The sequence below is a fragment of the Physella acuta genome, unplaced genomic scaffold, assembly GCF_028476545.2.
Source record: "Physella acuta isolate Inbredline_101_S28 unplaced genomic scaffold, ASM2847654v3 ptg001061l, whole genome shotgun sequence".
In the NCBI taxonomy this organism is placed as follows: domain Eukaryota; kingdom Metazoa; phylum Mollusca; class Gastropoda; family Physidae; genus Physella; species Physella acuta.
This window is the reverse complement of record NW_026732578.1, coordinates 210,483-227,438: the sequence shown is the minus strand read 5'-3', so window position 1 is coordinate 227,438 and position 16,956 is coordinate 210,483. Positions and strand designations below refer to the sequence as shown.

At 35.9% G+C, this 16,956-nt stretch overlaps 1 protein-coding gene across 1 annotated transcript in view; it reads left to right on the top strand.

The window, feature by feature from the left end:
• Nucleotides 1-16,956, top strand: part of LOC131955271 (tyrosine-protein phosphatase 10D) — a 52,297-nt gene that overhangs the window by 13,984 nt on the left and 21,357 nt on the right. The window contains exons 3-15 of the mRNA XM_059319312.1: nt 6,157-6,445; nt 6,868-6,968; nt 7,169-7,334; nt 7,870-7,955; nt 8,530-8,707; nt 9,128-9,409; nt 9,824-9,943; nt 11,170-11,325; nt 11,430-11,559; nt 12,299-12,420; nt 13,077-13,216; nt 14,373-14,499; nt 16,249-16,365. Of these exons, the coding sequence (XP_059175295.1) occupies nt 6,157-6,445; nt 6,868-6,968; nt 7,169-7,334; nt 7,870-7,955; nt 8,530-8,707; nt 9,128-9,409; nt 9,824-9,943; nt 11,170-11,325; nt 11,430-11,559; nt 12,299-12,420; nt 13,077-13,216; nt 14,373-14,499; nt 16,249-16,365 (2,014 nt within the window). The remainder of the gene's footprint in view (nt 1-6,156; nt 6,446-6,867; nt 6,969-7,168; nt 7,335-7,869; nt 7,956-8,529; nt 8,708-9,127; nt 9,410-9,823; nt 9,944-11,169; nt 11,326-11,429; nt 11,560-12,298; nt 12,421-13,076; nt 13,217-14,372; nt 14,500-16,248; nt 16,366-16,956) is intronic.

The following is a 16,956-nucleotide window of genomic DNA, read 5'->3' as shown; positions in this document are numbered from 1 at the left end:
ACCATCTCTCTCGTCTTTCTCCATGTGTCTTAACAAGTGTGCTGATATCTCTCTCGTCTTTCTCCATGTGTCTTAACAAGTGTGCTGAGTTACCATCTCTCTCGTCTTTCTCCATGTGTCTTAACAAGTGTGCTGAGTTACTACCTCTCTCGTCTTTCTCCATGTGTCTTAACTCTCTCGTCTTTCTCCGTGTGTCTTAACAAGTGTGCTGAGTTACCATCTCTCTCGTCTTTCTCCGTGTGTCTTAACTCTCTCGTCTTTCTCCATGTGTCTTAACAAGTGTGCTGATATCTCTCTCGTCTTTCTCCATGTGTCTTAACAAGTGTGCTGATATCTCTCTCGTCTTTCTCCATGTGTCTTAACAAGTGTGCTGAGTTACCATCTCTCTCGTCTTTCTCCATGTGTCTTAACAAGTGTGCTGATATCTCTCTCGTCTTTCTCCATGTGTCTTAACAAGTGTGCTGAGTTACTACCTCTCTCGTCTTTCTCCATGTGTCTTAACAAGTGTGCTGAGTTACCATCTCTCTCGTCTTTCTCCATGTGTCTTAACAAGTGTGCTGAGTTACTACCTCTCTCGTCTTTCTCCATGTGTCTTAACTCTCTCGTCTTTCTCCATGTGTCTTAACAAGTGTGCTGAGTTACCATCTCTCTCGTCTTTCTCCGTGTGTCTTAACTCTCTCGTCTTTCTCCATGTGTCTTAACAAGTGTGCTGATATCTCTCTCGTCTTTCTCCATGTGTCTTAACAAGTGTGCTGAGTTACCATCTCTCTCGTCTTTCTCCATGTGTCTTAACAAGTGTGCTGAGTTACTACCTCTCTCGTCTTTCTCCATGTGTCTTAACTCTCTCGTCTTTCTCCATGTGTCTTAACAAGTGTGCTGAGTTACCATCTCTCTCGTCTTTCTCCGTGTGTCTTAACAAGTGTGCTGAGTTACCATCTCTCTCGTCTTTCTCCATGTGTCTTAACAAGTGTGCTGAGTTACCATCTTTCTCGTCTTTCTCCATGTGTCTTAACAAGTGTGCTGAGTTACCATCTCTCTCGTCTTTCTCCATGTGTCTTAACAAGTGTGCTGATATCTCTCTCGTCTTTCTCCATGTGTCTTAACAAGTGTGCTGAGTTACCATCTCTCTCGTCTTTCTCCATGTGTCTTAACAAGTGTGCTGAGTTACTACCTCTCTCGTCTTTCTCCATGTGTCTTAACTCTCTCGTCTTTCTCCATGTGTCTTAACAAGTGTGCTGAGTTACCATCTCTCTCGTCTTTCTCCGTGTGTCTTAACTCTCTCGTCTTTCTCCATGTGTCTTAACAAGTGTGCTGATATCTCTCTCGTCTTTCTCCATGTGTCTTAACAAGTGTGCTGATATCTCTCTCGTCTTTCTCCATGTGTCTTAACAAGTGTGCTGAGTTACCATCTCTCTCGTCTTTCTCCATGTGTCTTAACAAGTGTGCTGATATCTCTCTCGTCTTTCTCCATGTGTCTTAACAAGTGTGCTGAGTTACCATCTTTCTCGTCTTTCTCCGTGTGTCTTAACAAGTGTGCTGAGTTACCATCTTTCTCGTCTTTCTCCGTGTGTCTTAACAAGTGTGCTGAGTTACCATCTTTCTCGTCTTTCTCCGTGTGTCTTAACAAGTGTGCTGAGTTACCATCTTTCTCGTCTTTCTCCGTGTGTCTTAACAAGTGTTCTGAGTTACCATCTCTCTCGTCTTTCTCCATGTGTCTTAACAAGTGTGCTGAGTTACCATCTTTCTCGTCTTTCTCCGTGTGTCTTAACAAGTGTGCTGAGTTACCATCTCTCTCGTCTTTCTCCATGTGTCTTAACTCTCTCGTCTTTCTCCATGTGTCTTAACAAGTGTGCTGAGTTACCATCTCTCTCGTCTTTCTCCATGTGTCTTAACAAGTGTGCTGATATCTCTCTCGTCTTTCTCCATGTGTCTTAACAAGTGTGCTGAGTTACCATCTCTCTGGTCTTTCTCCATGTGTCTTAACAAGTGTTCTGAATTACCAACTCTCTCGTCTTTCTCCGTGTGTCTTAACAAGTGTTCTGAGTTACCATCTCTCTCGTCTTTCTCCATGTGTCTTAACAAGTGTGCTTAGATCTCTCTCGTCTTTCTGCATGTGTCTTAACAAGTGTGCTTAGATCTCTCTCGTCTTTCTCCATGTGTCTTAACAAGTGTTCTGAGTTACCATCTCTCTCGTCTTTCTCCATGTGTCTTAACAAGTGTGCTTAGATCTCTCTCGTCTTTCTCCATGTGTCTTAACAAGTGTGCTTAGATCTCTCTCGTCTTTCTCCATGTGTCTTAACAAGTGTGCTGAGTTACCATCTCTCGTCTTTCTCCATGTGTCTTAACAAGTGTGCTTAGATCTCTCTCGTCTTTCTCCATGTGTCTTAACAAGTGTGCTTAGATCTCTCTCGTCTTTCTCCATGTGTCTTAACAAGTGTGCTTAGATCTCTCTCGTCTTTCTCCATGTGTCTTAACAAGTGTGCTTAGATCTCTCTCGTCTTTTTCCGTGTGTCTTAACAAGCCACTTCAAATACACTGAAGCAGTTATTATTGGTCTAGTGGACTTCACCAAAAACTGAAACAGTTGAACTTTTTGTAGTCTACTAAGATGATAAGATCTAAAGGGGTGTTAGGGTCATTTGGGAGTTAGGGTCATTTGGGAGTTAGGGTAGATTAGTTAGGTGAATTAACTCCGGGGTTAGCAAGAAGTAACGTGTAGATATCCACACATCTATTATAAAGTGCTCCGTGGTGTGAGGGGTGGCTAATACATTTCAGTGAAATATTTTATCGCACCCCCCCCCCCCCCCCCACACACATTTTTTTTACAACAAACACTCAATATGTGCTCTCACATGTCCCAAAATGATGATGGAGAAAAGACTAACTAGTACTGCAGCTGTATTAGATGGGTAGCTAGGTATATTCTTGTTAGCGTGATTTACGTGGGTAGCTAGGTTAATTCTTGCTGGCGTTATTTACGTGGGTAGCTAGGTCTATTCTTGCTGGCGTTATTTACGTGGGTAGCTAGGTCTATTCTTGTTAGCGTGATTTACGTGGGTAGCTAGGTCTATTCTTGCTGGCGTTATTTACGTGGGTAGCTAGGTCTATTCTTGCTGGCGTTATTTACGTGGGTAGCTAGGTCTATTCTTGCTGGCGTTATTTACGTGGGTAGCTAGGTCTATTCTTGTTAGCGTGATTTACGTGGGTAGCTAGGTTAATTCTTGCTGGCGTTATTTACGTGGGTAGCTAGGTCTATTGTTACTGGCGTTATTTACGAGGGTAGCTAGGTCTATTGTTACTGGCGTTATTTACGTGGGTAGCTAGGTCTATTCTTGCTGGCGTTATTTACGTGGGTAGCTAGGTCTATTCTTGCTGGCGTTATTTACGTGGGTAGCTAGGTCTATTCTTGTTAGCGTGATTTACGTGGGTAGCTAGGTTAATTCTTGCTGGCGTTATTTACGTGGGTAGCTAGGTCTATTGTTACTGGCGTTATTTACGAGGGTAGCTAGGTCTATTCTTGCTGGCGTTATTTACGAGGGTAGCTAGGTCTATTCTTGCTGGCGTTATTTACGTGGGTAGCTAGGTCTATTTTTGCTGGCGTTATTTACGTGGGTAGCTAGGTCTATTCTTGCTAGCGTTATTTACGTGGGTAGCTAGGTTAATTCTTGCTAGTGTTATTTACGTGGGTAGCTAGGTTAATTCTTGCTGGCGTTATTTACGTGGGTAGCTAGGTCTATTCTTACTGGCGTTATTTAGGTGAGTAGCTAGATCTATTCTTTCTAACGTTATTTACGTGGGTAGCTAGGTCTATTCTTACTGGCGTTATTTACGTGGGTAGCTAGGTTAATTCTTGCTGGCGTTATTTACGTGGGTAGCTAGGTCTATTCTTGCTAGCGTTATTTACGTGGGTAGCTAGGTCTATTGTTACTGGCGTTATTTACGAGGGTAGCTAGGTCTATTCTTGTTAGCGTGATTTACGTGGGTAGCTAGGTTAATTCTTGCTGGCGTTATTTACGTGGGTAGCTAGGTCTATTGTTACTGGCGTTATTTACGTGGGTAGCTAGGTCTATTCTTGCTGGCGTTATTTACGTGGGTAGCTAGGTCTATTCTTGCTAGCGTTATTTACGTGGGTAGCTAGGTCTATTGTTACTGGCGTTATTTACGTGGGTAGCTAGGTCTATTCTTACTGGCGTTATTTACGTGGGTAGCTAGGTCTATTGTTACTGGCGTTATTTACGTGGGTAGCTAGGTCTATTCTTACTGGCGTTATTTACGTGGGTAGCTAGGTCTATTTTTGCTGGCGTTATTTACGTGGGTAGCTAGGTCTATTCTTGCTAGCGTTATTTACGTGGGTAGCTAGGTCTATTCTTGCTAGCGTTATTTACGTGGGTAGCTAGGTCTATTCTTGCTAGCGTTATTTACGTGGGTAGCTAGGTCTATTCTTACTGGCGTTATTTACGTGGGTAGCTAGGTCTATTCTTACTGGCGTTATTTACGTGGGTAGCTAGGTCTATTCTTGCTCGCGTTATTTAGGTGAATAGCTAGATCTATTCTTGCAAACGTTATTTAGGTGAGTAGCTAGATCTATTCTTATTGATAGCATCTGATCTGTATTCGATGGGTAGCTAAGTCCTTCCTTTCTAAAGGTATTGCTAGCGCTGGATCTGAAGTTAGTGGTTAGCCATGTTGATACGTCCACCGGCCCTGTACACACTGTCGTAGCAAACGTTGTAGTATTATTGAACCTGACCTGCAGGTTTCCGTCCTGTCACCCCCCCCCCCCCCTTGTCCTGTGGTACTGGCCCCAGTTTTGTTGCCATTGATGAGCGCTGGTTGTACCGGAGGCAGGGGGAACATCTCGATTGTCTGTCACCTGCCTTCACTGATCCCCCCCGTCACCTGCCTTCACTGATCCCCCCCGTCACCTGCCTTCACTGATCCCCCCCGTCACCTGCCTTCATTGGCTCCCCCCCCCCCGTCACCTGTTGACTGAGGTCAACAAACCCCCGCCCACGGTAAATGGACTGCTCACGTTCACAACCAACTGTTGACGTTTGGAAATAGTCTTGCATAACGACAAGCCTCCCCGCCCCCACAGTGTTTGCCACTTCCCCCACGGTAGGGATGTCTCAGGTTGTTGTAGTTGAGTCAACTACTTTTCTTGAATGGAATGTCAGCCGACCCGTTTGTTGACACTGGGCCTCCTGAATAGTTCTTGTAGCTTGTGTTGTTGTTTTCATTGTTATTGTTATTTCAAACAGGTTATTTTAAATCGTTATCTGTTCTGTATCACGTGTTTCATTACAGGATTTAATTGTAGCCATTCCATTTGATAATAAAAAGTATTGAATTAATGCTGTGTCCTGTGCTGTAATACCATGTATTATACTACATTCTGTACCTTAGTCTACCCTTGGCGTTGAAATAATACTTCCTGTTTATATTGCTATTGTATTAAATAGACAGAATTGTTAAACCCTTGCATCAAAACAAGTTGGCCTTTGTGCTACTAATGCTCAGTCATATGGTATTGAGTTCACACATGAACAGTGGTATTCTTTTATCCCCTATGTTTATTTGAGAACAATGGAAAACTCCCTGTTTATATTTTTAAACATGTACATAGACTGCTGATGTTATATGCTTTTGAGACATTTTTTAACCCTCATATCAGCATTTTTAACTCTATAACATCTATACAGATAGTAACTCTGTTAAGTGCATGTACCTCTAGTTATCACTTGTGTTGGTTTGAGTGTGAATGTTTCATTCTTTAGCTCTATCAGGTACAGAAAAGAGCGCTCAATAAAGAAACAAAAATAAGTTGAATGTGAATTCCTTTCTTTTTTTTGTTATTTTGTAATATCCGAGGGGATTTCCTCCCACAAGTTTTACCTGTCAATGTGTTGTGTGTTATATGACCTGTTGATTCTAACTTCAGCCTGCTTTTCTTTCTGTACTTGCTTTCATAGCCTTTATCCATTTAAGAACAATCTGCATTGCAGTTTTCTCTTCTAGGTAAGTTGCTGTATCCAGCTAACGAGCCTCATGTGGCAGAGGTTCTGATCCTGGGACTTTTAGGTTAGCAATGATAAACTTTCCCACCCTACCACACCGACCCCTGAAGGTCTGACTCTACTACTCTATCAACAGGTACCACCATTACCTGCATCAGGAGCAGACAACTTCCGGCTGTCCACAACAGAGTACACCATCACTCTGTCCTTCAGACCTGACACAAGCGCCACCAACTACACAGCATCATTTCGGCTGAGTAACGGCTTCACCTATAACTACAGATGGGCACTCCCTCCATTCTCCAACATCCCAGTCAGTATTATGTTTGATGGCGGTCTGCCTGGTCAGCGGTATACAGTGGAGCTGGCTGAAGAACTCAGTTCCAGCCCTAGCAAGACAGTGTTTGCTCAAGAAACAGCTACAAGTAAGTGCATTATAAACACAATAGATTCTATGGTTAACAACAGGTGTTTTATGGGATATGTCAAGAAATACAATAAACTGCTATGAAAATATTCTCTGTGACACAATTTTATTTTTTAATGATGCTTTGAAGTTTGTACAATTTAATATATTTTGAAAAAATTAAAATACACTATTAGAAAGCCGTTTTCAATTTTATCGGAGGGGGAGTCACTGGACTTAACACGAATAAGATTGGAACCATTATTCCACAAAATGTTAAAAATATACCACACTTTTTCTATATATCGTAATAAAATATTTAAATTTTTATTTTTATATAGTTTGTGATATCAGAAACTTATAGTGACACTCTTATTTTTCTTGTGTTGTATAAAACTGTGTTATTTCTGTTGTCTATAAAAAAAGTATTTCATTTTGCAGTACCACTGAGTCCTGTGAATGTTACAGTGCAAGACAGGGGAAGTAACTATTTAATCTTGACATGGGCAACTGTGAATGATTTGTTGAACCAAGGCTTTGTGGTAAATTTTTGTTTCAATATAAAATATTTTTAAACAAAATCTTATGTTTATAACTATGACTATCTGTATGGGAAATTGTCAAATTATCTAACACAAAAAATATAATTCATTAATTCACATGTTCTAGAAGTCAATATTATTTCATTAATTTCTAAACATTTTACCTGATTAAAAAAAAAGTTTATTCCATGATGTTGCAGATAAGCTACAGAAAAGAAAATGATGCCCGACAAAGTATTAATACCTCAAGTGTCCTCACCTTCAACCTCACTGGTTTGAATGCTGGGTACAGTTACGAAGTTTCTATAGAAGCTGTCACATTAGACAAGAGAAGCAACCCATCAGACACTATCTTAGCCACCACTTGTAAGCTATTGCACATTGTTTTCACTTATGAATCTTTTCCATTAACATGAATACATTTTAATGAAATAGTTTCCCATGAATTGCTTTCCTGGTTTGATAAAAAAGGCTGGCAAGTGTTTTAAAAGTTAATGAACCACTACTATAATACAAATGTTTGAAGATGACACTAATTATGCAATTTGATTTTTCCAAAGTGAAACTAATTAGACAATTTGATTTCTCTAAACTGAAATTAATTAGACAATTTGATTTCTATAGTGAAATTAACTAGACAATTTGATTTCTCAATTTGATTTTTCTGAAATGAAATTAATTAAAGAATTAGATTTTTCTAAAGTGAAACAAATTAGAAAATTTGATTTCTTTAAACTGATATTAATTACCCTGTTTGAATTCTCTAAAGTGACACTAATCAGACAATTTGATTTCTCTAAAGTGACACGAATCTGACAATTTGATTTCTCTAAAGTGACACTAATCAGAAAATTTGATTTCTCTAAAGTGCCACTAATCAGAAAATTTGATTTCTCTAAAGTGCCATTACCACCTACCAACCTTGTGGCATCTGAAGACAGTTCAAATATGACAATATCCTGGTCACCACAGACAGGGTCCTATCAGGTCAGACATATTTTTCTTTGTTGATAAGTTTCATTGGGTTGGTTGGGGAGGTGGAGGTCCAGGATTCAAACCCAGGACTTATGGGTTAACAATTACTTGCTCTCCCACCTGACCTTGCCATCCCACTTGAACACCTTCACTAGAAGGGGAGCTTGTCCATCTTTTAGGCAATACCTCCATTTTTTAAATTTATTTTTTCTTTCCAAATTAGCACTTACAAATTTTTTATATGTTAGAACTTTATATTTTGTAGTTCTTAATTTTTAAATACCACATTACCCAATCCAAAATGCTAGTAATGAACCAAAACATGTTTTGTAGTACTTAAACTAAAAGAAAAAGGGTTGAATGATAAATGAATATGTGAATATAAAAAGGTTTAATGATAAATGATAACCTGAAAGTAAAATAAAATGTAAACTACTCCATGTGCAATAGGTATTGGCTAGCTCAAGCACTGAAACTCAGTTATAAATCTAATGGCTGACTATGGTTCAATCCATTCATCTATTTTAGTTTACTAGCATACTATGTTTAAAATGTTACACAAGGTATATGTTACTTGCTCTTCCAGGATTTCTACCAAGTGAAGTATTCTGTCAACGGGTCGTCCCCCTTGGTCACCACCCACTGTACTGACCCTCCCTGCTCATTTGCCCCTGGTCCCCCATCTGGTGTAACTGTCAGTATTTTTGTCTACTCTGTCAGCCATAACTTTACTAGTGTACCAGTCAGAATGGAACATTCAACAGGTTGGTACTTAAATATTCACACAATTAAATTTATAACAAACAGTAAAAGGAGACTTGGCAAATGAAAAAATTGAAAAAAAAAACAACACTACAGTACATCAGCATATAGAAGGGGTTCATTTATTATTGTAATAACTGGTTATTAGATAGAATACTTCATGGGTTTGATGTTAAAAGATGATTGCTCATAAATTTTTTAAATTTTATTTTTAAATAATATGATGTATATGTAATGGTGTTAGTATACAGCACGCATACATATATTTAATTCATTTTAAGAAGTATAATGTTTTTTTTTTTTTATTCTAACATAAGGTGCATAATATATGTTGAATCTAATTGATTGAATTATTTCATTTTAGACGCTTATTCAATAACTAATGTTTTCATAAATAAAAAAACACTTCTTCCTTGCTTCAGCCCCTGGTATAGTGTCCAACCTAAGAGCTGTAGAGGGTGTTAGAAGTCTGAACCTCTCCTGGACTGCCCCCAGTAACTCTGTACAAGTGAACTACAGCCTAATCCTGACCAGCCTCAGTAACTCACCAGAGAGCAAAGTCTCCACGTTTGTAGTACCTGCTGTGGGTAACCTTGTGGTCAAACAGCTGGACTCCTTGTATGGAGGCAACCTGTATGAGGTCAAGGTCAGGGCAGTGGCCAGGTATTCTATTGGAGCTGCCACTACAGAAAATTTTAGAACAGGTAAGTCACTGTTTTTTTTTTTTGTTTTTTTTGCAATATTAATATGGTAAAATGATTTCTTCAATTTTAAAACAACTCATCAAAATGAAAACAAAATGCTGTTTATAACATTGTAAAATTGTGAGGCAACATTATAAACTACTCGAAAGTTGTAGGTGACAATTATTTTTATGGGCATGTTTCTGTAATTCTGTAACTTTTTTTTTTTTTAACAAATGAGCTCATTAAATTTAAATCACAAACTAAACATAATTTTGCTCTTGAATTTGATATATTCATAGAATGTAACACTATATTTGCATATGCTCTTAAGTTTGACTTTAAGGTTTATAAATAGCTATTTATCAAATAACTGTCAATGAGGAACTGACTATTGAAAAAACAAACCTGATCACCTTCTGTTTGTCTGTACAGTTCCAGAGCCAGTAACAAACCTGACAGGCATGGCACTTAACACTACAGCTATCTTGTTGTCCTGGATTCCTCCAACTAGATCCTACATTGGATTTACCAACATCACAGTCTACTCTCCAGGTAGGGGATTCTATTCTCTCAAACTTGGATTCTATCATCTTTGTTGTGTTGATACTTTCTTTCTTATGATTCTATCCTACATTGGATTTACCAACATCACAGTCTACTCTCCAGGTAGGGGATTCTATTCTCTCAAACTTGGATTCTATCATCATTGTTATGTTGATTCTTTCTTTCTTATGATTCTATCATCATCGTTATTGTGATACTTTCTTTCTTATGATTCTTTGTGATACTTTCTTATGATTCTATCATCATTGTTGTGTTGATACTTTCTTTCTTATGATTCTATCATCATCGTTATTGTGATACTTTCTTTCTTATGATTCTTTGTGATACTTTCTTATGATTCTATCATCATTGTTGTGTTGATACTTTCTTTCTTATGATTCTATCATCCTTGTTATTGTGATACTTTCTTTCTTATGATTCTTTGTGATACTTTCTTATGATTCTATCATCATTGTTGTGTTGATACTTTCTTTCTTATGATTCTATCATCATCGTTATTGTGATACTTTCTTTCTTATGATTCTGTAATTTTTATATTGATACTTTCTTTCTTATGATTCTATATTCATTGTTATATTGATACTTTCTTTCTTATGATTCTATATTCATTGTTATGTTGATACTTTCTTTCTTATGATTCTATCATCATTGTTATATTGATACTTTCTTTCTTATAATTCTATCATTATTGTTATTGTGGTACTTTCTTTCTTATGATTCTATCATCATCATTATTTTGATACTTTCTTTCTTATGATTCTATCATCATCATTATTTTGATACTTTGTTTCTTATGATTCTATCATCATTGTAAGCTCGACACTATCTTTATTAGAAATTTGATTCTCTAAATAAATTCATACTGTCATCATTACTTTTAGAGTTTTCATTTGAAGTCCTATTTGCTTACGAATTTATCAGCAAAATGACTGAAAAAGCCATGTAAAATTTAACTTCAGGAGCCCAACAATCTGTGATAATCATATTGTACCCAAATTAGTCAACAAAACTTGACGTAATGAGCCATGTAAAATTTACCTTCTGGATCCCAACCGAATGTGATAATCATATTGTACCCAAATTAGTCAACAAAACTTGACGTAATGAGCCATGTAAAATTTACCTTCTGGATCCCAACCGTATGTGATAGTCATATTGTACCCAAATTAGTCAACAAAACTTGACGTAATGAGCCATGTAAAATTTACCCTCAGGAGCCCAACCCTATGTGGTAGAAGAAAATAGAGAATTTGTTAAGTCTCGTGAGCTGACAGACCTAATCCCTGGCCAGCAGTACAATGTATCTCTGAGTGTCTACAGTCCCTACAGTTTCAAACCCAGCTCTGAAGTTTTTGGTTTCTTTAGAACAAGTAAGTCACACTGCTTGTCTATTTAAATTAATACTAAATTTAAACAATAATGACTTGATTGTGTATTCTAGAGGGCTTATGGTTTGCGTGTTGGTGATTTACAGAGCCGGTTAAGCCAAGAATTGTGTCTGTTGGAGTTGAAGAAAGATCAATCAACCTTACATTGGCAAGACTCAATGATCAAGGAGTATTTACCTCAATACAGGCCTCACTATCAGTAGGAGAATCTCAGATGTATGTGGGTTTTTTGGTTTTTGGAGAATCTCAGATGTATGTGTTTTTTTGTGTAGGAGACTCTTATATGTATGTGTTTTTTTGGTTTAGAGACTCTTAGATGTATGTGTTTTTTTGTGTAGGAGAATCTCAGATGTATGTGTTTTTTTGTTTAGGAGATTCTCAGATGTATGTGTTTTTTTTGGTTTAGGAGAATCTTAGATGTATGTGTTTTTAGGATAATCTCAGATGTATGTGTTTTTTGGTTTAGGAGAATATTAGATGTATGTGTTTTTTTGGTTTAGAGAATCTTAGATGTATGTGTTCTTTTGTGTAGGATAATCTTAGATGTATGTGTTTTTTGGTTTAGGAGAATATTAGATGTACGTGTTGTCTAGTAAAGGAGAACTCAGTTTGTGTTGTTTATTAGATGAGATTTTTTAGATATATGGGTAGTTTAGTACTTTTGTCTTAGATGATGTTTGTATTGTAACTACTTTTAAATATAGCAAAAGCTGTTTAGAAAATTAGAATAAAGTATAGATCTACTCATAAAGAGCTAAACAATTGACACAAAAAATAATTAAAATACATTATAAAACTACTTACAAATTTTACCCACTACATAGAAAACCATGTTTGACTAAGTGGTAACATTTGTCACCCACTTAAGAAAAATAAATATGTGTTTAGACTAAAGTGTTTGTCTATTTTAACCTGATACCCAATCATCAGATGACTTGAAATGTTCTTGTTTCAGTGTCAATGCTGCCAGAAATATGATCTTCAGCAGCCTCATCCCTGGTACTCACTACAAGCTGGATGCTTATGTGCTCAGTGGACAGGAGTCTAGTGAACATATCTATGCTGATTTGTACACAAGTAGGTTGTCATGGTAACTGTTTTGTTGTGTACATGGGCTCAGTGGCCAGGAGTCTAGTGAACATATCTATGCTGATTTGTACACAAGTAGGTTGTCATGGTAACCATTTTGTTGTGTACATGTGCTCAGTGGACAGGAGTCTAGTGAACATATCTATACTGATTTGTACACAAGTAGGTTGTCATGGTAACCATTTTGTTGTGTACATGTGCTCAGTGGCCAGGAGTCTAGTGAACATATTTATGCTGATTTGTACACAAGTAGGTTGTCATGGTAACAGTTTTGTCATTATGTCCATGTGTCCTGATTGGGCAGGAATCTATTGAACATGTTGATGCTGATTTATACACTAGTATGTTGTCTTGGTAACCATTTTGTTTAATGGTAAACATGTCTTTGTTTTGATGCCCTATGTTCTAACAACATGCATGCAGATAGTGAAGTCTATTTACAATAGTTTCCATAGTAACCATTATCTGATTACTGCATGATACACTTTGTGTCTTATGACTAAACAAATTGGGTATCAACAGAACCAAGACTACCACCAAGGTGTATGTGTCCACTGATGGTGATGTTTGTTTAGGCTAGAAGCCCTGTAAACATTATATTTTTGTTTGATACACAAAGTTTACCAATGTGTGGGTATTTACAGAGCCAAGACCACCACAAAATGTGTATGTGTCCACTGATGGAGAGGACAAGGTATTTGTGGAGTGGGACGGCCCTGATGAAGGAGGATTTGACAACTTTACTGTAACAATCTTTGATGTAGACAATGCTGACAATGCATGGGTATGTAAAAACTTTACTGTATGTAAAAACTTTACTGTATGTAAAAACTTTACTGTATGTAAAAACTTTACCGTAACAATCTTTGAGATAGACAATGCTGACAATGCATGGGTATGTAAAAACTTTACTGAAACAAAGTTACTCAGTTTAAATTTTTATTGTAACAATCTTTGAGATAGATAATACTGACAACTAAATTAAAACTTTACTGAAAGAAAGTTACATAGATAATGCTGACAGCTCATGGATATGTTAAAACCATCAAATGCATTTCATGGTAGATACCATTTTTAAATCTAATCTAAGTTGGAAATGATGTAAAACAAGTAAAGTTCCATTTTTAAATCTGACTGTCCATGTGAAGTAGAGTTTACTTGTTTCTATGACCTGAGTATATGAAGGGATAATGTGGTCAGCACTATGCCCAGCGGCCTTTACTTACCCTAATGTGAATTAGGTACCCATCAGAGCTGGGTGGACTCAGGGAAGTTGTACTGACTTGAACCCGGATTTGAACTCGAGACTCAGCCAGGCAGTCCTGGAAATGATAACAATGAAAATATCTAATATTTTTCAATAGTTTTTTTACATTTTTTTTGTAAATTATATTAATATTTCTACAGTTATTTATAAACTTTATTTTCATTCTATAGCAAAGAATATATTTGATTTTTTTAAATATGTGCATCAGATTAATGAAACATTAAACTTGTATGTTGTGTCTAGAGATTGTTTAAAATATGTGCACAAGATTAATGAAACATTAAACTTGTATGTTGTGTCTAGAGATTGTTTAAAATATGTGCACAAGATTAATGAAACATTAAACTTGTATGTTGTGTCTAGAGATTGTTTAAAATATGTGCACAAGATTAATGAAACATTAAACTTGTATGTTGTGTCTAGAGATTGTTTAAAATATGTGCACAAGATTAATGAAACATTAAACTTGTATGTTGTGTCTAGAGATTGTTTAAAATATGTGCACAAGATTAATGAAACATTAAACTTGTATGTTGTGTCTAGAGATTGTTTAAAATATGTGCACAAGATTAATGAAACATTAAACTTGTATGTTCTGTCCAAAGTTTGGTATTGATTGTTTAAAATACAAGCACTGGATTAATGAAACATTAAACTTGTATGTTGTGTCCAGAGCTTGGTGACAACAGATCTGTTTGCTGAGTTTGATAGACTTCTACCAGGCAGCACGTATAATGTCTCTGTCAGCACAATCAAAGGGGATCAGATCAGTAGAGAAGTCTGGGACTCTAATACCACCAGTAAGTTGATATCTATATCACACTTGTTCTCTGTGGTTTTGTTTCAACTGATTTTGTTTCAGCTCATCTAGCTTTATGATGAAGAGTGCTAGTGTGTTATTTGTAACACTTATTTTTTTTATTCATAATTTTAAAGAAAGTAATTTTTTTTTAAACTATTGAATATAACAAGATATCTGACTAGTAGGAAAAAAATATTTTGAATTTAACAAGATATCTGACTAGTAGGGACAAAAATATTTTGAATATAACAAGATATTAGACTAGTAGGAAAAAAATATTTTGAATATAACAAGGTATCTGACTAGTAGGGACAAAAATATTTTGAATATAACAAGATATTAGACTAGTAGGAAAAAAATATTTTGAATATAACAAGGTATCTGACTAGTAAGTTGAATCATTGGTAGAGCAAACAATTTCTAACATGAAAGGGTCAAGGTTCCCAGCAGTTTGAATCTTTAGGACATGTCTGGAGTCCACCATTCACTAAAGGGTACTCGTGTAAAGTCAAGGAAGCTGCTTATGGTGCTAACAAGATTGTCACCTTAATATGCTGCTGTGATGAAAAGTGATGAATGCCATTCTAAAACTGTTTTTTACCTCTTCTTAAATTCTAATGTTTTTGATTTAATGTAATTTATTTATTTCTATACAAAAGGCTTTTTTTGTTGAATATTTTAGCAGTATATTGCCACTTTTTTTTAATAATTTTTTAACCATTTTGTAAAATTATTCAAGATAGCTTTAAGATTTCTTTTTTATAAAACAGCAGATGTTGCAATAAATTAATTAAAGTATTTTACATTACATATTTTGACATTTTAGTATACTATTGAACTTTATTATTGCACATTGCTCAATTAACTTTTAAAATAGCACTTTCATGATAATTTTTGCTATGATATGCTTCTGTCATTCTTTTAATAAGAACATTTTAGTTTTGTTACATTGTTGAAGTTGTTTATTGCATGATGTAATTTTGATTTCTCCACCCCCCCTCCCCCCCTCGGCAGGCCCCCTACCTGTGTCCCAGTTAAGAGTGTCCCTACGTGGCACTGAAACTGTGACTGTGACGTGGAGCCCCCCAGCCAACTCAGCTCTTTTAGGATATGCTTTGAGCTTTGCTTCCTCTAATCTAACCCTGAAGCTCCTGCCCAAGACGACCCTGCAGTATAAGCTAGACGGTCTGTCACCAGATACTAACTACACCCTGGAACTGTACACTGTTACAAGACGCTACGCCGATAATATTTTGCTCTACAGCTCAGCTGTGTTCTTGAATTTTTCCACTTGTATGTCACACTTCAACACTTCTTTTTCTATTTCTTTTTGTTTTTATTTCCAGTTTCTATTTTTTATAACAACAGACTATGGTACACATTCTAAGCGGGTCAAAAGTCACTCTTCAACAATTCTTTTTTTATTTATTTCCAGTTTCTATAACATCAGATTATGGTACACATTCTAAGCGGGTCAAAAGTCACTCTTCAAGAATTCTTTTTTTATTTATTTCCAGTTTCTATTTTTTATAACAACAGACTATGGTACATATTCTAAGCTGGTCTAAAGTCAACTTTCAAATTTCTTTCCTTTTTTTTTAAATTGAACTTTTTTTAACACCTTTTTATCTTTGTCTGGTGATAGATTCTGGCATAATTCTGGGTCTTTTTATTTCAGATTTTACAGATAATTTTTAACCTTTTTCTATGAAAACATTTCCAGCATAATTTTTTCACCATTCCACAGAATTGCTCAAGTTAATAAAAAGAAACAGATTCTTTAACCACCTTTCTAAGCTGCTAAAACAAAATATGAATTTTAATGCTATTAGTCATTACCGTACAAAAAGAGCAGATTCAGGAGGTGAATCTTTTGGAAAGAATAAAAAATCTTCTATGCATGCAGGCTTAACTTCTGCTCAAGTTCACATTTATTTATTTATTTCTCTGCTGCAAGATAGAAATGCTTTACGATACATATTTATATACTTTTCATGCTTTTTATAAAGTTGCAGTATTGCATGCGAAGGTGTATCTTTATAATCTTATTTTATAACTGGTGGTAAAATTTGACATTTTATTTTTATTTCATTTTATTTTCCTAACATTTAAAACAATAAATGATTTCAAAAGTTATCTAATGGAGATTTGTTAAAATAGAAGAAATTTTTTTTTGTTCTTTTGAAACATAATAAATTTAACAGTACTAAAGATATATAAAGATTGAAATTTTTTTAAAATTTTAATCTCACAGTGATCTCTTGAAAAAGAGCTAGATCTATATAAAAAAAAAATTTTCATAAATAATTTTTAAAACAAAAATGCATATATAGGTCTACATGTCACTATATTTTAATTTAGTCATCCATTTTTGTGCTGAAAAAATAAAACAATCTACTAACATTGAGACATGCTGTGCGTAATGTACCAGTTAACCTGAAATGATGGTGTGTGT